General features: G+C 37.1%; 1 protein-coding gene across 1 annotated transcript in view; it reads right to left on the bottom strand.

The window, feature by feature from the left end:
* Positions 1-2,529: 2,529 nt before the first annotated feature.
* Positions 2,530-24,407, bottom strand: part of CDAN1 (codanin 1) — a 35,043-nt gene continuing 13,165 nt past the window's right edge. The window contains 23 exon segments of the mRNA XM_029285622.1: positions 2,530-3,193; positions 4,665-4,772; positions 6,202-6,404; positions 6,996-7,059; positions 9,215-9,322; positions 9,588-9,745; positions 10,408-10,486; positions 11,229-11,292; positions 12,238-12,387; positions 12,575-12,678; positions 14,631-14,764; positions 15,798-15,852; positions 16,029-16,118; positions 16,266-16,347; positions 16,899-17,065; positions 17,952-18,095; positions 18,987-19,098; positions 20,657-20,865; positions 21,027-21,102; positions 21,851-21,940; positions 22,160-22,269; positions 23,068-23,188; positions 23,768-23,846. Of these exon segments, the coding sequence (XP_029141455.1) occupies positions 3,068-3,193; positions 4,665-4,772; positions 6,202-6,404; positions 6,996-7,059; positions 9,215-9,322; positions 9,588-9,745; positions 10,408-10,486; positions 11,229-11,292; positions 12,238-12,387; positions 12,575-12,678; positions 14,631-14,764; positions 15,798-15,852; positions 16,029-16,118; positions 16,266-16,347; positions 16,899-17,065; positions 17,952-18,095; positions 18,987-19,098; positions 20,657-20,865; positions 21,027-21,102; positions 21,851-21,940; positions 22,160-22,269; positions 23,068-23,188; positions 23,768-23,846 (2,633 nt within the window). The 3' untranslated portion in view covers positions 2,530-3,067.

Below are 24,407 nucleotides of genomic sequence, written 5' to 3'. Positions count from 1 at the left end.
AGCATTAACGCAACTTCTCCTACATAGCTACCACCACATTTTGAATGTTGGAGAGGAATGTCTGTCACAGCATCTCATTTAGCAAATATCCTTGCCACTCTTCTTTTACTGGAAGAGCAGCAGGATCAATGGTAATGAAAATAAGCTCAAAGCAGAGAAAGTCCACCAAGGTTTTACCCCATGACTTTTATCAGCTTGAAAAATTAAACCTCTCAGTCTCAACGGCTCATGTCATATCGATTTGCATTTCCATGAGCTGCTTTATAAAATTACATTTTTATACGTACGCTCTTCAATGTCTGTTTTTTTAGTAATAAATATGACTGTATAAAATAAATGCCAAACCACATTCACGTAATTAAGTTCGAAGTGAATGAGCATAGAATTAACATTCTCACCCCTCACTGTTCCTATAGCAATTAGTGTTTGAAAGTAGGTTTTATTCATGTGAATGTGCACCCTATTTGATTGAAGTTATTTCTAAGAACACAAATCAAGTTATGTAACCTAGAATTACTGCTACCTTGTTACCATTTTCTGCCAGCCTGCTTTTAGTAATTAGAAACTTGCTAATCCTGGGGGAAGACAGTGGCACATTTCTTGTCAAGAAAATTGAATGATTATGCCTGCGTGGTCCCCAGGAGTCAAACTGAATTTGAGGGTGACTTATTCCCCCCTTGAGAGCTTAAGGTGTTTTACATCCAGTCTGTTACTACAACTCTTTACTGCCCCCAACTTAATTGCGGCATTTTATGAATTAAAAATTAAATGGTATTGTTCCTTAAAACAGAACTGAGAGTTTGGGAGAAAAAAGACAGGCTGCAAAACATGTCACTGTTCTTTGACATTGTTGGAAAGCAATTAAGTTTAGTAATTATGGTAGCATAAAATAGTAAGAAACAACAGGTTTTCAGAGGCTGCCCAGAGACAACATGGTGTTTTCCATCTCTTATTTTTGCTTCTCTTTCCCCACAAATATGTAGAAAGTGCCTTCGAATCTTAAAGGGAACTGCTTGCCCTTTTTGTTAAACAATAGGGTGTAAAACTAATTCACTGATCTGAATTAGTTGGGGACTGTGGGCAGCATAAATGTGACTATATTTCAGTGCATATTGACTTGGCTTTGTTACGTAGACAGCAGCTTGGCATGTAGCACAAGCATAAGCATCAGATGATCCAAATAAAGCACAGACAGTGGCTGACAAAATAATTGTTGATCAATGCCAAGCAATTGATGCAACTATAGAAATAATGTGTAGCATTTGAAATACTAGCTTTGTTGTCCTCTGTGTTACTTGAAGTGGGAGGTAGAGATTATCTACTCTACCAGAAATCACATCGTTTAAGATGGAAAGCAGTTCTGATTCTAGGACTGCATTCCAAGAATCACCGACTACTTACTGTGTTTATTTTTTTCTTTACTTTTTGAACCTGACACCCTTATTAATGAATCAAGCAATTTTAGCAGGCATGTCTAAGATAGACTCCTCTCATAATAGGGATGTGCTTGTCAAAGGACGATGTTTTATTGTACAGAACATCAGATGTTTATTTTTATAACTGCATACAACTGTTTGTTTCTATGTTTACAAATTAAGTTATTTATATATACTTATTTTGAAATGATTTTATATGCTGAAGCTAATTATTATGTTTTACGGTTATTCAATTAATGTATGCTTTCTAGAAATAATTGTTACATTAAAATATATTTATATAATACTTTTTTGCACTTATAACACTATGGTACCTGTGAATGTCTGGGGTAGGAAGAATAGTCTTAAAGTGGGGCAAAATCTTTTATTGAATGTGACAAAATATACCACTTTATTGAAATATACCTTCAGCCCATATCTGCTTTTAACCAAGATTGCTATTTTCATATCCTCACAATAAATACTTTTTTATATAGCGAAAATGGCTAAAAGTGGCATTTTTCCTGCTGAATTCATGCCCCCCACACACACAAAATAAATTTTACTATTTTAGAATGCCAGAGTAAATAACTTAAGCCAGTGTTTCTCAACCTTGGCAAGTTGAGAATTCCAGAATTCCCAAGCCAGTAAAGCTGGCTGTGAAATTCTGGGAATTGAAGTCCACTCATCTTCAACTTGGCAAGTTTGAGAAATACTGGCTTAAGCCATGTATTTTCCACACATTTTTCAGAATAGAGCTTCTGAATAGCCCAGCAAAAACTAACCCAACAGCCATCTCATCCAGAAATCTGCTGAGTAAAATTTTGGGGATCACTTCTAAGGAAGACAGAAAAAGATAAAGATGTATGCCCCATTTTCCCCATTATCTTTAATAATAAAACAAGCAGGTTTCCAGAAGAAAATTACATTACCATAGTGCAAGAAAAGAGGGAGGGAAGGAAGGAAGGAAGGAAGGAAGGAAGGAAGGAAGGAAGACAGTTCATAGGAAATTCAGTCTCATATCAAAGTTATGCCAGTCCTTGTCTCAGCCTTTTCCATTGGCAAGATTGTAGAGCTGTCTTCTACATAAATACTTTTTAAAGCAAATATTTCAGTTTAAAATTAAATGGTGGCATCATTCAAAACAATATTCCTCATAAAACTAATTTTCTCTCCATTAGAAAATCACAAATACAAAATGTGGCAAGGGCAGGCACCCTTTAAAAAAAATCCAATATTAGTGCTCTGATAGCAATGATTATATTTCCAGACGTCGTTCAACTGAAAAAAATAAAAAATGAGCATCTATTAAATACCCGATTAAATACCAAGATCACATTTAGTTTTACTTGTCAATGGCTCAGTGGGATTCACTGCAAGGTAAGAATTCTCTTCATGTTAGAAACAGATCCCTTCAGTGTGTTTCTCCCATCTATAAAGATTCTGGAACTTGGAAGCCACACATTTCTATACAAAAGAAGTTTTGTTCCTGCAGCTCTAATTAAGGTGCTTGAATTGGCTTTTTCCTTGTTCTCCAATACAGTACACTGTAGAGACATCATCTTTGAGGACAAGATCCATACTAATTCTGAGTGCAATTTTGTCAGGGCATTTATAAGCAATCCTAACAATTTTTAAACATGGCAATTCTGCTAACTTTGGGCTGCAACTGTTTCTCTTGGCTGTGATTCTAAATCACAAGCAAAAGTCTTTGGCTCTGTGGTATGAGGTTTGGAAATGAATATTCTTAACACAGCTTCTAATTCCTTGGAAAAGTCCTACAAAGAAAAAAAACAAACATGTTAGCGATATCTGATTGGGATATTTTTTGCTCATAAGTACAAGTTGTTCAACAACAAATATGCCTGTTATTGCCTTTGTTGTTTTACAATTATTTCTACATTTAAGGTCACTAACAATAAGAAATAAAATAGTAGTTAGCACCATTGTTAAACTGAAGTTTTCCTGAAGATGCCAGGATCTTTCCTGAAAACTGGAGAAGTGTGGGGCAGAGCTGATAAGAATTCTGAGAATGTATGTTCCATATATTGGCGCAATACAGAAAATTGTTTTCTCTGGGTCCTACAGCCTTCAGAAAGTGAAGGTGTCTTTAACAGTCTTCTCTTACTAATCTTAATGTTCTGACAAAGTACATCTTGAGCTATGGCTTAACAATCAGAAGACAGCCTAAGACTTAAGCTGTCAAAAGCAACAATTTAAACTGGGGGGTTGGAAAGCAATTTGTCTAGATAATAAATGATAATTCTACAAAGGGCTAAATGTCTCCTAATTGTTGTAACTGTCACAGTTTGTAACTCTTGGAAACTGTAAAGAGTTGCTCATCATAGAACATATTGCAGCAATCCATTGAGATGTAGTCAAGACTTAGCTATCAGCTGTCAGATCTAGCCAGCTTAGAAATCATTATAACTGGTACATTAATTATAACTGTGTAAATGTGTTTCTTGTCACCCCTGACACCATGGAATTCACCAACAGCTGGAGATCAAGGAACACTCCTAGGCTGCAAACTTTTTTCAAAAAGAATGCAATTCTATCCAGAACATCCAATTTCAGAACCTGGTTTTCTTACTACCTATTGAACTGAGCCCAGATAATCAATACTGTGCACTTCTGCAGTTGCAGAGCTACTGCATTCTTGATCAGAAATAGTATCCAACAATCATTTCCCACTACTTCTGTTTTTTTATTAATAGTCTTCTCACTGGCATCTCTAAGGCAGGACAGACACACCCCTTCCACAAGGAAGCAAAGCTCAATCCTAGGGTCTCAAACTCCAGTTGTCCCAATTACCTCTAGGATTTGAGCCAAAAATGATGAAAATCCTGATACACTAGTAAATACAACCTTATTAAACTTTTTTTTTTTAAAAAAAAAACAACTATACTACTTTTCCGTATCACATCGGTCACTTTAACCATCCTCTTAGAAGCACTCCAAGTGGGCTGTCACTTTCTCCCTTTTCATTCATTCAGCTGTCCTTTTTGCTTCACCATCTTTAGGAGGGCTGACTTTGTGAAAAGGAAGATAGTATGAACTAAAGCCTATTTGGAGCACTATTCAGAAACAATGAAGAATATTTAAACATTAATTTTCAACAGTGTACTCCAGAATATAAATATTTGTTTGCCCAGAATACAGAAATGAGCTTTTAAAAATATTATTGCAAATATAGGAAAAAAGGACCCCAGGCCAACATGCTGTGCATTGTTCTCAAATTAAACTTACCAAAGGCCATGTTTGCTTCTGGAGGTCATGCAGACCGTCCTCTATCTCTGTACTTGTCATCAATCTATGTTCAACAAGACCATGAAGCATGAATAAAAACAAGCCCCACTGCAATGAAACAAAAGCAAATATCACAGGCCTTACCAACAATATTTACCATGCAAACCTAAAAACTGCAATAAGTGCTCCGAGATATACAGTTTGTAATAGATACTTTAGTAAAATTGCTTGGAGGGGGGGGGGAAATGCAACTGGTTCACGATGCTAGCAGGAATGCAAGAGCCGTTACCGAAGAAATCATATATGTAGAAATTTCATATCACCCCAAATGCTTTTCTTTCTAGTGATGGCTAATTCATCCACAGATAATCTGACTATTAGAGAATTTAGCTTTCAGCTAATTTTATTATGTGGAAATTAGTGGAAATAACTGGAATATATTGGTTTATTAAAAAACACTGAAAATCAGCTGGGAAATATTACTTAGCAATATTACCTGGAAGTATGTCAAGTGGCAGAGTAACAGTCAGCAGAATGGTTTATAAATGCATCAGAAATTGAGACATTATACATATATCTCAAATTCAAATCTGTTTGCAGTAGATGGAGGTGACACTCAAACTTCTTTCTTTGTTGCAGGATCCAATCCGAGTCAGTCACCAGGACGAGAGGTTTATTCTTTCAGGCTTCGAGACTCGTGCTGGCACCCATCCTCAGGGAACTCTCCAGAATGGACACAGGACGAGTCCAAAAGCTTGAAGAATAAACCTCTGGCCCTGATGAATTGACTTAGGTTGGATCCTGCAATGTTATCCTAGGATACACATATTTGCCTTCATTCATCTTTCTTTGTTTTCATTAACATCTGGAGTTTCCCTTAAATTCATATTTTGCTTTTTGATTCTTTTAATATACTCAGTCTAGTCTTATGGAATGAAACATTTGATTTTAAAAAAATATGTATATTTGCATTTTTAATAACACCTTTTGTAAATAAAATCCAGATTAATTCAACAATTCTATTCTGTGAGGGCACGCAACTACCATGCTTCCCCAAAAATAAGACCCACCTGGAAAATAAGCCCTAGCCTGATTTTTAGGGTGTGCCTAATATAAGCCCTACCCCCAAAATAAGCCCCTTCTATTTCTGATCCTAGAAATTAATGATCTCAATAGGATGGGTTGCTTTTTGTTTTATGGCTTTGCTTTTTCGTCTCATTTGCTCCAAACCAAAAAGTAGAAATAGGGAAAATGTCTACTAAAATGTCTCATTGAGGAGTGCTGGGGAGCACCTTTTTCTAATTTCATAGTAATGAGTTTAAGTAGCTAAGAAAAAGTTACTGCCATATTATCAAATACTTTTCATATACAGCCCACAGTTCACAAAAATATACTCGGGGGGGGGGTGTGTGTTTCTATTTTCCTGTATCAATGCTTACGGATTAGCCAAAGACTGACTCTATCTCCTACCTCATCTGCATAAAACAAGAAGAAAGAGCAAGAACAGTGAGATTTAAAAGGTTTTGAACAGCCCCACCTCATGATCTTTGTTGCCTGCAAGGTAGGTGATGTTTTTTTGACTGAACATCAGCTGTAATGGTATAGGTGCCTGAAAATTATCTTTCCAGATGGACAGCAGAGATTTCAGGAGACTGGAGATGAGGTGGTATCTCGACTGCTGATGCTCTGGCATTTCGGGAGACGGAAAGTTAAGCTCCTGGATTGGAACACGATCTGAAACTATAAGCAAGTAAAATGGAAACACTGGCCTGATCTGTGAGGCTCCTTTCCAGTCCTCCCAGCCACTTTAAAAGGGTTCTAGAAACTCCACAGCAGATGGGAAGCCTTCTAAGCATTCACATCCAATAAGAACCTCTGAACATTCTTTAAACCGGAAAAACGGCAGCATTGGGACTGGGGAGCTGGAATGCCCCAGTTTCAACTTATTTTGAAATAAATAATTTTCTTCTTCTATGTAAAAAAAAGCAGCCCAATATTGATGCAAGACAGGCTGTTAGCATAACATAGCCAAAAGCAAATTTAATGAAAGTAGAACACTTCGGAAAATTTCAAAATCTTTTCGCTTTTGTCATTTTATTAGGCTAACTCAAAAGGTTTATATTGTTAAAGTTTTGAAACTTGGTAATCTAAATACTTCAGCTTTATATACTAGTTCACAAATTTTGAGGTCAGGTTCAGTATAATTCATTCAGGTTATATATGGCTCAATATGATTACGGGGTTGTACAAAGGGAATTTAATATATGGCTGAAGAATAAAAGAAAGAAAAACAAGGAATACTTATAAAAAGGAAAATGTTAGAATTCTAACCTAGGAGTGATGCCAACTCAATGGTGCACTTAGCCAGCTGTTGCTCTGATGCTGGGCAGATGAACTGAAACACAGAAAAATGAAATATTTATATTCATGCAATGTTTATGTATCTATGAATGATCAGGTATTGTAGTGATTAAAACATGCAAAAATATTTAAACTGTGACTGTGCTTTACATACAAATGAAGTCTATTTTCAGATTGTTTATTGCCGAATGTTCGGTTGTATTTTAGAAATGAAATGTATGAGAATCTAAGAATGATCCTGCTGGATCAGACTAAAGTCCAAATTCTAGCATTTTTTCACAGGAACTAAGCAAAAACCTGGGAAGTGTTCACAAACAGCAGGCAGATCACAGAATCTTAGCTGAAAGGGACATAGGAGATTATCAAGTCCAATCCCCTGCATGCTGTAGAAGTTATCAGACTATCCCCAATATCTGTTTGAAAACCTCCAGTAAAGGGGAAGAAACCATTCCACACAATAATCTATTCCAGTGATGGCGAATGTTTTAGAGACCGAGCGCCCAAAAACTGGCCCTGCCCCCGCTCCACCCCCTGCTCCGCCCCCATCCCCCACCCCGCCTGCTCGCAGGGCCACTCACCACCTCCAGGACCTGCTGCAGATCGCCCAGGCAGCCCAGTAGCGCCATGGCGGCCACGCCCTCTGCCCACGCCCTGCAGCATCAACTGGGCGTGAGGGCAGAGTCTTGTCTACGCTGCTCCATGTGGGCCACACTTGGGGGTGACTCTCCTCCGGGGGGCTGCTGGTGAGGAGGGGGTCATGGGGGGAGGTGAGGCTGGGACAACGGCATGTGTGCCCACAGAGAGGGCTCTGAGTGCCGCCTCTGGCACGCGTGCCATAGGTTCGCCACCACTGATCTATTCTATTGATTCGTACTGCGAGATGTTCTTCCTAATGTCTAATCTGTACCTACATGCTTGAAGTTTCATCCCACTCATTTTGGTCTTGTCCTCTGGAATAAGTGAGAATAAGTTTGACCCTCTATAGCAGACATGTCAAACTCGCAACATCACGTGATGTTGCGCAACATATCGGGACTGTTTTGCCACTGCCGTCAATGGGGTGGACGCGGCTTCCGCGTGACACATGCAGCCCATGGGCCGGCAGTTTGACACCCCTGCTCTATAGTGTGACAGCTGTAAAGTTGAGATGGGTGTGTAAGTGTCTTCAAATGTCTTCAGCCATCTTGGCTGGCCTTCTCTGGACTTGCTCCAGTTTATCAATATCTTCCTTAGTGTAGATGTCAAGTCTGCTAACATTGGATGTTATTGCCTGAGATATGTGAAGAAGCAAACATATCTTATTTAGCCTACATATCGCTTCAAGAGCAAAAGCAGGCATTGTGGGCCATATGAGGGGGGAGGAATGCCTGTGAATAATAACATTATCTTAGCATAGCACAGCCAAGGTCAAAGCAACAGCAGACTGTAATAACAGAGAATAGAGGGGGGGGGGGAAGATTCACACTTCTGTTTAATTGGAGCATATGATTGATGACTGTGAAAGGAGGGAGGGAGCTGTGCTTGTCGCGAGAGCTGGGGTGGGGGGGTGTTTCAGTTTTTGGCTTTCCTTTGTTCGTGCCGGATTATGTAACCCATTAAAGGATTCTTTAAGGTAATTAAGCCTCAAAGTTCTTTGAAAAGTTATTTCTTTCGGAACCATGACAGTATACCTTTCTCCTGCTGTTGCTCCCCTGAAGCTGGCATTAGGAGGCAAGGTGATCCCAAGTAAACACAGGGCTTACACTAATAGTTCTTGATAAACCCAAACTTCCGCAGAATTACCTAATTCTCTCTAAAAACCACAAAGTTAATGACGCCATTATATCTTATAGTAATGATCTGCATAGTTTACTTCCGCACCTATATAATTATTTTGTACTTTTGTTTACAAAATATTTTCTAAGGCAGCAGCTCCCAACCCCTTTGGCACCAAGAACCGGTTTTGTGAAACACAATTTTTCAATGGACCAGGGGTGACGGTGGTGGTTTTGGGGTTCACTTCCTTGCCCGCTGTTCACCTCCAGCTATGCAGCCTGGTTTCTAACAGGCCACAGACCACTACCAGTCCATGACCCGGCAGCTGGGGACCCCGTTCTATGAAATATCCCAACAAGAAGTTTTCCTTGGAGAAAAAGACACAAAATCAGAAACAACAAGCCAACTTAAGCCGAATAAAGAAATGAAGCTACCTTTCTGCACTGAAGTGTCTGGCTCACCCTTTCCAACAAGCTTTCCAAATCAGCAAACTGGATTTCTTCATTTTCCTCTCTGGGGCCTATAGCAACACAGAGCAGATCCTAGAATAACAGAAGCATTTGTGACTCAGGATGCATATCAGTATTCTAGGATCTCCAAAACATATTGAAAACACAACTTTTCACAATGGACAAGAACCACAACCCTGAGCCCATTTTTAGGCTACTGCCACTCCCAAACAAGCAAACCATACTACAGAATTTCTACCTACAGGCTGAACTGTTCTATTACAATAAAATCCACAATGGACAGTGACCTTACTTTGCAAAAATTGCTGATAAAGGGCAGAAAATAGCAGAGACAGACCTTGATTTCACCAATTATCTGGGAAGGGAATGCTGTTTGATGGCAGCAGCTTGGAGAGCAGTCCTTCTTCAGTATAATTTCATTGGCACTCGACTGGGAAAGCATCTGAACTTTTAGCATGCGACTGAAGGTAGCTTTTACTTCTCTCTTGATCAGGGCTGTAAGAAACAAACAAATAAAACAAACAGCTGTTCTGTCAACAACCTATCCATTTCTGTATTCAGGAATCAACTCTGGAATCTACAGCTTCCTTAATGTTAATTCAAAAAGAAGAATAATGTGGGTATCTTTGACAAATTGCTCAAATACTTCAACAAGTAAAAGTAAAACCAGTGGCTCTGCCCTCAGAAGAGAATTTCTGACACTGAAAAAGTCTTACCCTTTATTTTTCGGTCATGGAAACCCTGCACCACAATAATGGATGAACAGGTTGGGGTAGGAGTATATGGTATTTTTATTCCAATCTCTTTATGGATAATAACTAGCAGCTTGAACTGGCCTGAGCTCAGTAATTCCCACAAACTAGGAAACTTGCTGTATTTTTATTCTCAAAATAAAAGTAGTAACAAGAGACAAGGTTCTACTAGATCCACCCACTGTCAGTTCATAGGCAGGCAATTGAGATATTTCTATTTTGTCAAGCATTTAATTATTTTTACATGGTTGTTATGAAACAATGTGACATAGACATTCTTTTATAAATAAATGTGCACCATACGACAGCGATAGCTTAAATGTCTCAGTCCGCCCTAAATAACCACATTAGCCTTGATTACTAATGATTCACACTAAACAGAAGTCAGAGTGAAAAACTGAATACCTGCAATATTTGTAGAGAGCCAACTGCAGGCCTTCTCGGTAGCCAGTCCCACTGCAATATTTGCTGCGCAATTCAAAACCTTGGACATGAGAATGAATAACAATGACATATTGTTACTTCTGGAAGCCTCCTGAAAGCTCCCACATGTGTAATGAAAGGGGACAGAGCAATTCAATGAAAGAGTACAAGCTGTAGCAAACAGATTAAATCGAAAGGAAAACTGAACCAGACAAAAAATTGAAAACCTGATTTTAGCCTCTCTCTCCAACTATTGAAGGTGATAATAGGTTATGAGTGCCTACGACAATCTGAAGGGCCAAAAAGGCTACCCTCAGTCTTCCAGGTCTTGGTGTACTTGGGTAGAAACAAGATGGGGAAGACCATCCTATGGCACCAGTGCAGATGACAAATGAGGACTTGTTTTGCCTTCTTCAACTGTTGTCAAAAATGTGTTCTATAGAAGTTGGCCTTTTGAATTATGACAACTGAAGCATTTAATTTTCTACTTGCAAAAACACAGATGATACATCTGCCTTAACACAGCTGACTGAAGAGTACTGAGATTTTAAAAACTTTGTATTTTATTTGCCTAATGATTTTAACAAGAGGATCCAAATTCATTAATCTGTGCAGTTAATAAGTAATTTAAATGTATTAAGCTCACAGAGATTTTAGCACATTATTTTGTCTTCAAACTTCAGCTACATGATCTAAAGTGATCTAAGCGACATTAAAAATGCAACTGTGGAGCTCTATACAATATTTTATTACAGTATAGTAGTAAAAAAGAAATGAAAAGAACATGTGTCCAAAATACTTACAGCTGCAGAGGTCTCTTCTGGCAGCAGGATTTTCACAGCCTCAGGGGCCTTCTTCTTACAAAATCTAGAAATATATATATGTGGAAATGTTTTAAGAAAGTTATCAGGGCAGATCAACTTTTCAGGAGTTGGATAATATGCCAAACCCTCAACAACAAAAAAGGACAAACACTTAGGATAAAAAGCATCCCATTTTAATTCTGCAAAGCCAGAACTAAAACCAGATTAGGATTGCATAAAGCATTCAAAGATGTAATTCACAATGTAGGTTAGCACAAGTAAAGTACCATTCCTTAAAGAACTAAAGCAAAAACATCTTTGGGAAAACCTATATAGAAGCTGCAAAAGCTGTTTCCAGCTAGCCAAGCAAAGGAGTTGTTTGGATACACACAATAGATAGCTTCCAGAGGAAAGCATGGATACTCGGATCTCTGGAGGCAGCTTTTGAAGCAACAGCATGAGTCTTCAAACTGAAACGACTCTTTGAATGCTTCAAGGAGGATTCCTTTTGCTGGGGTCAAAAAATTAAGTAAAGTACCTATTTTGAAGCACCTAATGACAAATAATGCTTCAAAGGGTCAAATATGAAAACAATCATTGTGCCAAAAGTCAGCATCACTGAGGTTTACCTCTGCAACTGAGATAGATATTGCAATGGATGTAACTAAGCATCAAGATCCTACAGGTCATTGTATAGTGACACCATACAAAAAATACTGAGCATAAATAAATATGCATAGTACAACGAAGACAGTTCTCTCTACCTAAATGAATTTTACAGAGCACATTTTATCTGCAAATAAATTTCATAGTAGCAGCTCCTGCCATAGGGCAAATGATAAGGAAAGTTTAATTACTGATGCTGCTGTTAAATTCTGTGATCTGTATCAGACACATGAGATCAAATAGTTTCATACTGCCGGAAAAAGCTCCTAAAAAGACTCTATATTCTACATTCTAAGGGATAAATAGACACCAAAAACATTTATCTAATAATGTTCCTCCTTACTCTTTGCCTTGGATAAGAGCTTGTGCTCCTTCTTGATAAAGTTGCGAACATACTGCATCCAATAATTTGTCATGATTGCCATCTTCTGCCTTCATAGCATCCTGCAAAATGACTTCAGCTCTTTTCACCAGTTCTGCTACAAGGGTTGCCCTACAAGAACCAAAGTTCAGAGAATGGAGGAAAAAAAACAAACAGCTATCTCCTGAACTTCACTTCTCAAAGTAGCTTACAAAAGTGCTAAATAAAAAAACAATGAAAGCTTCCCAGAAATAATCAGAAGCCATAAAAGAAAAGCACAACATTTCTAATTTTTTTTTAAAAAAATCCCTGCTCTTACTTGATATGCTTGACACAATTTGATCCAATTCTCTCTGCTACAAATTCTACTGTTCTCCGCAGAGATGGGGACTGATTGTGAAAGAAGGCTTGTTCCAGTTCTGCCTATTAAGAAGAAGAAAAGCAAAAAACCTCAAGAAATTAGAATATCCTAACCTATCTATTGTCTCCAAAGAGAAACACTCAGTGGTGGGATTCAAATATGTGAACAACCAGTTCTCTGTGTGGATGCCGCTTCCGGAAGTTCATTCTGGGCCTGGGCAACAAAAAACTAGCTACTGGTCCTGCCGAACTGATGCGAACTGGCTGAATCCCACCACTGGAAACGCTCCATTCTCAAAAATAATTTGCTTGTTCCTTTTTTAACCTTAACATTCTCTTTTTTTAAAAAAAGGAGGAAAGAAAGAGAAAGACAAAGGAAATAATCACTGCCCTCCCTGCAAAAGAGCCGAGACATAATTTTTCAAGACTATAGTTCTCCTACTGTTGGCACCACATTCAATTTTTCTTCACTTGATTGCCTACATCTTCTTTTCTTTATGTTAACTAGAATTCACCAGCTTTTGCATGCTTGTCACTAAAATAAAGGGGTATATGATGTTCAGGTTCCCATTGGGCTAAGTCTGCCTAGAGTTATAATGTAACTATAGGAAGTAAATTCACCATACACTAATATTTCTAGAAAACTCAAGCTTTCTTTATAAGGATGAAAAGAAAGAGCTGACTGATAGCTACAGAGGACAAAAAAGCCATCAAGGTGTAGCAGCCACAGTATTTGAAGCTGTAGATTGAATTCACTGAATGAAGAAAATGGAGGTGCTGCTTGCACGTTAGAATGTCTTTACAAATATTCTTAAGCAATTACTACATTCTTCCATTAAAGTAGAGATGAGAATGGCAACACTGTGAGTAAATTATGCCCTTAAATATCCAAAGTAAAGGCCTCAATGAAGCCAGGTGCAAAGAGTGATGGCAGAGGGGATGGCGATATGGGAAAACTGAATCCTGGAAAATGCATACATTTGTATAGGTAGTCCTTGACTTATGACCACAAGTGAGCCCAAAATTTCTGTTGCTAAACAAAACAATTGTTAAGTGAGTTTTGCCCCACTTTATGACTTTTCTTGCCACAGTTGTTAAGTGAATCACTGCAGTTGTTAAGTTAGTAACATGGTTGTTAAGTGAATCTGGCTTCCCCATTGACTTTGTTTCTCAGAAGGTCGCAAAAGGTGATCATGTGGCCCTAGGACACTGCAACCATCAAGTATATGAATTTTGATTACATGACCATAAGAATGCTGCAATGGTTTGTGAAAAAATGGCTATAAATCACTTTTTTCAATGCCGCTGTATCTTTGAGCAGTCACTAAACAAATGGTTATAAGTCGATGACTACCTGTATACATGTTCCTATATACCAAGGAATCATATTATGACTGATCTCAGCAGACAATTCATGTTGATGCCCATGGCCTGAAAAATGTGGAAACTTGTTATAGCAGAAATGGTTTCAGGCAGCCATTGATTACAGAAAGAAATTGGTTAAAATGTCTGGTTCAGAAAGCAGCATATTTAAAACACACATATTAAGGCTTTCAAAACATTCAGACGATAACACTGACAATTTTATCCTGGAAAGAGTGTGGGATAAAGAAAAATCAGTCACCCCCCTTGGCCCCATTCATTGGGAATGCCGGAGATTTTGTTAGCGTGCCTGTTGGCCTAATGTTTAGTATCACTTCTGAAAAATCAAGGCTCAGTCCTTTTCTCTTTGCTTACAAGCACTAACATTCCTGGTTCCTCAGCTGATACTATAATACAACTTAGAATTTCTGTGGCATATAAACAAGGTTGGGAAAGCATGCAGAGTATGGCTTCTGGAATTTTATTCCAATCCCTTAAAGACAGCTCTGCTCAGGGTCACATAACTGGAAAGTAACACGGCGGAGTCCTGATCGCTGCATTAAAGTATCTTCTGTCAATGCATAGTGATTCTGCTGTAATCCTTAATATTGCTATAAAATTGGATTTTGCATCTTGCATAGGATGCCTCTTACCTGAAGTTTTTGCTGAGTGAGGGAAGGCTTTGGAGCTAAGGCCTCTGTAGCAGTTGGGGTTATTTTTCTTATATAGCCACCATTTTTTCCTCCACTTCCCAACACAAAAGAAGACAGTAATTTCCTCAACTCACCTACAGCAAAGGAATGAATACACATGTTGTACATAGAGCATAAAATGGACGGTGGTGATATAAAACACATCCTCAGGATGACTTCATCCAGATTTTTCATCTGGAGGAAGCTGGAGACACAGAAATCCCAATTCTAAAAGGAAGGTCAATGCTGCTCAGCATTATGTTTTGGGATTTACCTTTCAAAAGGTCGCAGAATACTTGGCTTTGAATGCAACTAGATGAAGGTTCACTATGTGCACATCCAATTTTATGCATTTAATACATAATACAAAAATGCCGCTCAAAGTTACTCTGTGGTAAGATGAGCAGCCAATAAATTTTATAAATAAATAATACTTCAACTACTTGCTTCAAAACAGTGCTTTTAAGAGTTTCCAAGTCAGGAAGTATTTAAATTACACAAACATGATATAATAGACATAAATATAGTCATTCTTACCCTTCAAGGTATTTAAAATCTAGTAAGAATCACAAGTTAAGATGAGAATAGTATTTACATTCAATGTTATAGCAAAGTGTTATCATTAACCAAGAATGTACTATAATATAATAATATAACACTATAATGATATAACACTATAATGATACAATAATATAATATAATAATATAATATAATATAATATAATATAATATAATATAATATAATATAATATAATTAATATAATGTAATGTAATGTAATGTAATGTAATATAATATAATATAATAATAATATAATATAATATATAATATAATATAATAATATAATAATATAATATAATATAATATAATATAATATAATATAATATAATATAATATAATATAATATAATAATATAATATAATATAATATAATATAATATAATATAATATAATATAATATAATATAATTAATACAATACAATACAATATCTGTACAGCTGCAGAAAGTAATAATTTTTAGTCGGGCAATTAAATCTTCTCCATTGGGATTATTTGCAATCCCAAATAGAGAAAAAAAAATTCGGATCTTGTTTTTCCCACAGAATATACTCTGAAATAAAAAAAACTCACCCAGATAAGGACAACAGGTATAAAGCAACTGTTGATCAACCAAAGGCACAGAATCCTAAGAAATAGGGGGGGGGGGGAGAAAAAGCAGATTCACTTTCCAATGACATATAAAAACCCAAAGAATGCCTTTCATCTGCAGATCACTGCTATGCGAGAAATGATGCAGACAGTTGCATTAGCCAATTAGCCAGTGTGTATCTGCTGCCTAGGTGCTTATATGCACAAATTTACCAGAGTCTGAACTGTGGTTACGGATTCCAAAGACAATTCTTCCAATCTCACTTCACCAGCAAAGAACAGGTTTTCTGGAACAGTCGGCACCTGGAATGCAAGTCCTAAACAGTTAATCTTCCAGGGAGGAGACGTCCATAAGCTCATACTAGTATTTCTATTTCATGTTTAAAAAATACATGGAAATGCTAGAAAAGACCTCTCATTTCTAAAAATTCTAGAAACACAGTAGCATACTTGAAAAAGCCATCCTAAAACTGCAAGGATCAGGAGCTTATTCAGGAAGCACATCTTTTTATCTTCAGAAAGTAGCAGATACCTATAAAGGAATAACAAGAAAACAAAAAAATCTCGATTGTATTAATTTGACCTCTTCTTCCTACATCTTTATTCTTTAAATAAATAATTTTTCTTACATTTTAAAACATTAAGGCTATAAAGTAATCAGCATTAAATCAACAACTAGATTTAAAAAGTTGGCTATCAGACTATCTGGAAATTGTACATTAATACACTATGCATTCACAAAAGGATTAACATTACTAGCTGGAGGAATTATTACAAACAGAAGATATTATGTTACATTGGTGACTATTGCAAGTTTAGCTTAGTGCTATAAAGCTTGCAGAGTATAACAGCATCCCCAATATTTTCTCTTACTATCTTTTACTACAAGAACCACAATTTTCAGTCGGCGCTCTGGTCTAAAGAACACCAAACTGAGAAAACTATTGTAAAATAAAGCTTTAAGCTACTTTGTAAATAAAGAAGTTGCCATTGTCAGTCACAACAAAAGTTTTACCAGGACATTACCAATCTGTGTTTCATAAATGTATTTCCTTGCAGCAAATCTCATCGAAGTGTTGTTACCTGTACAGCTGCAAGAGCAGAGCAAATATTTTCTCATAGTAGTCAAGTAATGGGGCAATATAATCCATGAGAGAAAGAAATTCAACCACCCATGGTACAGTTAGGACCATACATTGTTTCTGAATGGACTGTCTCAACAACTTAAAAATATCCAGTACAGGATGGGCCTGGAAAGGGAGAAAAGAAATATCATATTGGGAAAATATTATCCATGAACCAGAAGCCAACTATTCCAGCTTAGTTTTATTATACCACAAAGAATCAACAAGTGATGGGATTTTGAGGGGTTTTTTTGGGGGGGGGGATGGGGTGCTACCCAGTCATTTTTAATAGGTAATTTACTGTGTTAAAGAATTACCAAAATTTTTGAAATAATTTGAAGAAGTCCAAAACATCTGGAGGGCATGAGGTTAGCTAATTATGATCTAGGATATAATTCTGTCATTGTCTTTGTATTAATTCTTGGTTTGCTTACTTGAAGATATCTCCAGATCAAGGTTATCTTATTAAATAGAAGCTATTCTGAAGAGGTGCTAGTTTTTGACATGGCGGTATTGACCAATAAAGGAATAATTTTTCTCTTCCATTCTGCCAAGCTAATACGTCTATGTTATCTGACAATACTGTCAGGCATGAACCATCAGCAACAGGATTTGAGTTCAAAGCAATAAAAGTTTATTACATGCTATCTACACACAAGAATCTAATCTACTAATGGTCAAACCAAATTGGCGCCAAATAAGGATCAATGGAATTCACAGAGGGCTGGACTTGGGTCTCTTGTGGGAGCATAGTGACTCCAAACTGCTGATGCATTTTACCCCACCCTCAGGAACAACCTGCTCATCTCCTACACTATCAGAGTTAACACAATCTGACCTTAATCTATAACAACAAAGCAAAGTGTATTAATATTATAAAGGCTAGTTAACTGAGCCATCTGGAAACAATCCAACTATGTATATCAAATGGTTAGTGGCTGGGAGAATTGAAAAAAAAAATCTCCCTCTCTTATAACGTGCTTCCTGCAGATAAATGCAGCTGATTACATACATGGTTCCTTAATGTGATTGCTGACTCCAAGAGATCTCCAGTTGCTGGCTCTGATGTGCGATACGGCAGAAAGACAAGGAATCCCACAAACTTAGCCAGGAGTCGAAGGCTCATAAGAACACTGGCAAAATGCTTCTTTTCATCCTGAAATGAAAGACTAGTGAAACTTCTTACAATTGTCATCCAGCAGAGGATAATAACACCACCAACAATGCCATTGTTATTTTAAGGTTCCACACAACATGTAGGTAAGTCATTATAATCACATCTCCTACCGGAGATGGGGAATTGAGTCAGAGAGAATGTGGCTTGGTTAAGGCTGACCTACTACGATTTCAGAAGCAAGATTCAAATAATAGTCTTCTTGATGTACAGTTCTACCATAACACTGTAACTGAATATGTGATGCGGCAACTGAAAATGATTCTTTTTTTCTCAAAATCAAGAGAGCCTTTCATACTGTATAAGTGGCATCCAATTACTTAAGTTTAAAAATCATCATTTTTTGCATTCATTATCGGAGGCCTTCAAAAAAGCAAGGCAGATGCAGTCTTTTTGAAGAGAACCAATAGTTACCTTGAAAAAAAATTCCTTTCAATTCTGTCTTCTACCTATTTGAAACAGTTATGTCATCAAATCAAGTCTGACAACATAACATTTTTTTCAGGAATAAATGCTACCAGTGGGAATGGGCAACAAAGCAACACCCAAAATGAAGCAGGTATATTTTGGGAATTTGTAAAACTGTCATTTTACAACAGAAATGCATACAGCTTACGTCTACTGAAATAAACTCCACATTCTGCTTTCTTTTTTCACTCAGAGAAATGCATTTGTGTTTGCAAAAAAAGGTCAGACATCACATATCCCATTTCTATTAAAACAAGGCATTCTGAGGCATTCCAGTGATCATTATACACATTATTCTACTTATTTTGACAAGAATTGCAGGCACTCCATTCAAACAACCAAACAAAGAACTGACTCGACAAAGGTATTTAAATAGAACTGTTTTTACTGAGTGATGAGATCTACCTGTTCGCTCATTGCTTCTCCATCACTGGGTTCATGTTCCACCAAGGCAAAGCTGTCCAGCTCAAGTATCTGCATACACAAACTGTCTACCAGGTGTTGATTAAATCGGTAGCTTTCAAAAAACAAATCAAGATGGGAATGAGATTTAAATGTACGCATATATTTAAGCAATCTATATGGTTGCCCTTCTCACTTCTGCAACTCCGGGCAGCTGACAGTAAATTAAAACAACAAAAAAATGGTAACAGCTCAAAGTATTTTTTTTTTATATTTACAACAATAATCACCAAACTGCATGCCTGAGATCCAAACAACTTTCAACTTGCAAATCAATAGTAAGCAAACAAGCAGCAGATCGACCAATCAAGAGGGCTCAAGGAACAAACATTATGAGAACAATCCAAATTTGAAATAGGGTATTAAGACTGCAAATGGCTAATACAATGAAGAACACATTTAAAATCAAATTAACTCAACTATCTTAGCCAGTAGTCAACCCACCAAGCAATCTCTTTTTCTAGGAAAACCAAGTGAATGCTTAATATGACAACATTCTGAAAGCAGGGGAAAAGGTTTTACTTCTTGTTTTACTGCGAAGTACTTTCTATCTGAAATATTTTTGTCTTGCTTTTTTTTTCAACTTCAGATAATCCTTTTTCTTTTTACGCACTATTATACTTTTTGTTAGCATTATAAGTTTTTTCAGGAGTTTTCTTTGAAACGTGGGATATGTGTTTTCGTATAGAATCAAAATAAAAAACATATTCTAGGTTGATTCATACCACTTTATTTCACCTTTGTGCTCTCCAATGCAATCCATTTTTAAAAGTGGGTCTACGTACAGTTACAAATGGCTCCCATCTATTGCACTGAAGTTTGTTCACGGTCAAAGAACTGCACTATGGACTTCGCCATTTTTCTCAGACTTTCAGATTAGCCTCTTGACGTCTCATGATTTAAAGTGGAAAGATCAGCTTCTTCAACATTCTCAAAAGCAGCAAGATCTTCCTACTGATTTTGATCTATTACTGTTGGGGATGAAACTTTCTTTAAATCTTACTAGCTATATGCCTTATCTTCATTTTTTGTTACCTACAGCGCCATCCTCTACCCTGTATTTGTGTATTTTGAGAGAAAGCTCCCTAGTTAGGAGTCAATCATTTATGCTGTTGCATATTCTTGAGAGAAAAAAATCATTTTAACAACAGCGGAGCAACACCGAGACCTACCAATAGTAGACATATATTACAAAATCATTTTTGACAGGTATTACAGATCCCCTTCAAATTGCAGAATACAATTTTGCTATTTTCCTCACATTCCTTTGTTATACATTGGCCATATCCTTTGTAAGCAAAAAAAAGAAAAAAAAAGAAATCAGCTTAGCCCAAATACATTATTTCAAAATTTAAGTAAGCAATAAGACCACACAATAACATTGAACAACAATGCAATCTTATTTTGCTTTGAAGAATTATGAAATCTCTCTGGCCTCCTTGTAATAAAGCCAATAAACAGGTTAAGAAATGGGAACGCCAGAATAGTTTATGCACGAATTTCCTTCAGGGATTCCTCCAAGGCACACTGTGTTGCCCACTTCAAAAACTTGTCAGAACCAAATGCAAAACTATTAAATGCTTTTGCTTAAGTAAGTGGCAAAAGCAGCTCACCTTCCTGCACTGAGGATGAAGTCCCTGAAAAACTGTTGGCATCCTGGGAAAGAAGGAGGAGGGCAAGGTCCTCTGATGCTCTGAGGAACAAGAAATCTCTCTTGCAGCCTCTTCAGTCGGTTCAGATTATCTGGACCTAACATGTTAAGGACATCCTGGTCTGGAGTATCTCCCCAACTTGTGCCTCCACCAACTGGTCCTTTACACATCTTTGAAACAGAAGGGGAAAAAAATAGGAGACAGAAGAACAATATTTTGCTCAGAGAACACGAAGGACCACACAACCATAGAAAAGTTTAGTTATCATAAATATCTTGCTATTACAAAGCAAAGCATCTTTATTTATTAAAAAATGCAACCACAAACCTACCTGAAGAAGTTGTTTCTGAAAGAGCCGGGCAAAGTGACTATAGTTACAAGCTACTGAAAGATGTGCCATCATAACTCTGCAAAAAAATTATAAATAAATCAGGAATTACTATTTTAGAATCCCTACGGGTACTAAGAAAATCTCTAAATAACTTGAGTAATTTGCAACTATGAAATATTGGTTCTGATTCCCTCCCCCCCACTCCACCCCATCCTGGAAGCTCACTTGGTGACCTTAGGTCACTCTTTCTCAGTGGATGAGAGTTATTTTCAGAAAACTGAAGTACTGCAATGTATTCCACTTTTTTGGGGGGAAAAAGAGGGACTTGATAAGCCTCCTACAACTTTTCTAAATGTATTTTCATATTTATAGTCCATCCAATAAAGTCACAAAAAGAGAAAGAGCCAATTTTTTGCTCTGTATTAACCAGGACTGAATTACAGTAGTGTCCATGTGCCAGTGCAATCCCCACTGGTGAAGAAATGGATTCTCCTCCCCCCATTTTGAAATCTCTTCTTTAACAAATCCTTAAGACATGACTACATTTCATTTGTTCTCATTATCAAAAAATATTGGCGATTCTTTGCTTCTTACAAGTTCTGACCTTATAATTTCAAACCATATGAACGTGTTACATACCTAGGGATTTCTTGTTAATCTTGGTATTTAGATATTATTAGATCAGATATTCTCCAATGCTTTCCAAAATAATCACTAATTATCACCTACTGGACTATAAAGAGGCGCAAGGACTCTTTTCTAATTATCCTTGTAACTATTTTTGTAAATTATCCTGATTCAATTGTTGAATTAAAAGCTCTTACCTGATCCTATCTCCTAGACATTTCTCAAAATCCCAACCTGTTTTTTCAAAGTTATCTTCCCATTCACGCAGCAATTCATAGAAAATATCTCTATTGAACAAGGTAAACATATTAATGTCAATATCTGAAAATACAGTTATCATCATTTGTTATATTATTCCACCTGCATATAAGTTCCATAAGAAGTGATTCTCTTGTAAACAAATGTTCATATGTTCAAATTTAGCAATTAAAACAACTTGTCAATTACTTTTTAATTACATTTATTATTGTTGTAGCATTTGATGAAGAGAAACAAAGAGTTCTTACCTTTGCTTCTTGAATATATGGAATGCCTTATCACTGGAAAAGTTAGATCGATTGTCAGTTTCTGGTTGAAAGGAAACTGACTGCACACATGAAGGCATCCAGAGAGAAACCTGTTAATTGCACATAATGGTAAGTAAGCAGTTTTCCATTTCAATATGCGCTTCTCTCTAAGCCAGTAGTTCTCAACCTGTGGGTCGGGACCCCTTTGGGGGTCGAACAACCCTTTCACAGGGGTCGCCTAAGACCATCAGAAAACACATATTTCCGATGGTCTTAGGAACTGAGACACCGCTCCTCTATCTCCTTGCCCTCCTCTTGGCTCTCTCTCTCTCTCTCTCTCTCTCTCTCTCTCTCCCCTCTCCCCACTTGGGCGCTTCTCCAACCAGGCTGGGCGGAGATGGCGGAACGGCCTTTCCCCCTCCCTGGCCAGCTGGATGGGGGGTTGGGGATCACCACAACATGAGGAACTGTATTAAAGGGTCGCTGCATTAGGAAGGTTGATAACCACTGCTCTAAGCAAAGTATGCAGAAACAAGCCTTAAAGTTGAAATTGCAATATGTTCTCCTTACTATGACTTAGATTCATTGCTAAAACATAATTTTAAGTTAACTTGTAGCAGTGCAATCAGAGGACAAATTTTAAGCACCCTAAACTACAAAATGTGCTGCTCTTATTTTAATAATAGGTACTGTATTCTGTTTTTTTTCCAGTTAATTGTAACTGCCATTTACATGGCAGAGGAAGGTTCATGTGCACACTTCAAAAAGCTGTGTGCACAAAAATATTTCAAGAAAATAAACAACATAGGCACTACCAACAATAACAAGGATAATTGAAGAAGCAATCTTTTTTGTCTCCAAGAAGTAATTTCCAAGAAATTTTGCAAAGCCTACTTGCTTCATATTACCTTTGCTGTTGTGTTTTCATAGGCTGCCGTTAGCCTCTCATGCAAGCCAAAGGAAAAAGATGCAATTCTGTCATTCTCAGCAAGGAGCTTCAGTGTCCCTTTCTCTAAATGAGAAACAATTCTGCCAAGACAACAGCAGTCAACAAGAAAAGCACATTGTGGTATTATATTTAAATGCAAAGAGGATGAATTCCACTGCATTGTTACTCTTTATATCGTCCACTGACCCGTCTGTATTCCGAGCTCTGTCACCCATTCACCTAATCCAGGGGTAGGCAACCTCGGCTCTTTTATGACTCATGGATTTCAACTCCCAGAATTCCTGAGCCAGTCATAAAAGAGCCGAGGTTGCCTACCCCTGACCTAATCTATGCCGGGAGTAACATCCTGTCCTTGTGAGATTTAGGAAGCTTCTGAAAACCTCCCTTTCTAATCGAGGCTTTGATGCCAAGAGAGAAAGAACAATAGCTATCTTTCTTCTCTTCTGGAATGTTTTTATAGATGTGAGCTGTTTATATACTAAGATTGCTGTTGTGACCCTTGTACGTTGCCCAGAGTTGTGTGATATAAAGGGATAAATTTATGTTAAACAAATAATCAAAATAATAGGAAAGCTATGCAGCCTATGAACAGTTTGAAATGAAAACCAGGTGTGAAAGTATCTGCTTTCTTATGAAAGCAGCCAAATCATTGCACTTACTCAAACTGATAATCCAAAACTTGTGCAGCAAAATAAACACAGTTGTGTACACTGTGAAAGTGCTGCCTCTCAATCAAATCTGTAAACAAAATAGAAAAAAAAAAGCACTTGAGGGAATTCATTCCACAGAATTCAGTCTGGTCAAGAACAAAGACACTCCTTCCAGGACTGCCATTTACCTTGAACACCTAGGAAGAATAACTACCAAAGGAATTATACAATGTTATATTGCTCTTCTCAGGAGGTAGCCGAGAAGAGTTTTATAACATTTATAATACCAACTGCTCAGATTTTTTATTTTAAATACTCTTGTTGCCTAAATGAGGAAATAAGCCAGAAATCTAGATATTAAACATGGCTTCCTATTATATATGTATTGGGAAGCTATGGTCAATGATTTTCAAACAATGCATGTTAAACCATAGTTGAAAGCTGCTTGCAACACAACATGCCTAGTAAGACTTTAATCATGATTTCTCAGTTTTTTTAGATACAGTGAGAAGCTATAACTTCTGCAGCATCATAATGAGCAATATTTAAGCTAAAAATAAATTGTTCTGTCCCTTTAAATGAAACTTTTCCTTATTTTCTTTAGTGGAATTCTTCTAACATTGTTCACTATCGTATGTGCTATAATATT

This window comes from Protobothrops mucrosquamatus, unplaced genomic scaffold (assembly GCF_001527695.2).
Source record: "Protobothrops mucrosquamatus isolate PMUCROS unplaced genomic scaffold, P.Mucros_1.0 scaffold1954, whole genome shotgun sequence".
Classification (NCBI taxonomy): domain Eukaryota; kingdom Metazoa; phylum Chordata; class Lepidosauria; order Squamata; family Viperidae; genus Protobothrops; species Protobothrops mucrosquamatus.
Note: the sequence above shows the minus strand (reverse complement) of the source record. Positions and strands in the feature narration are given on the sequence as shown.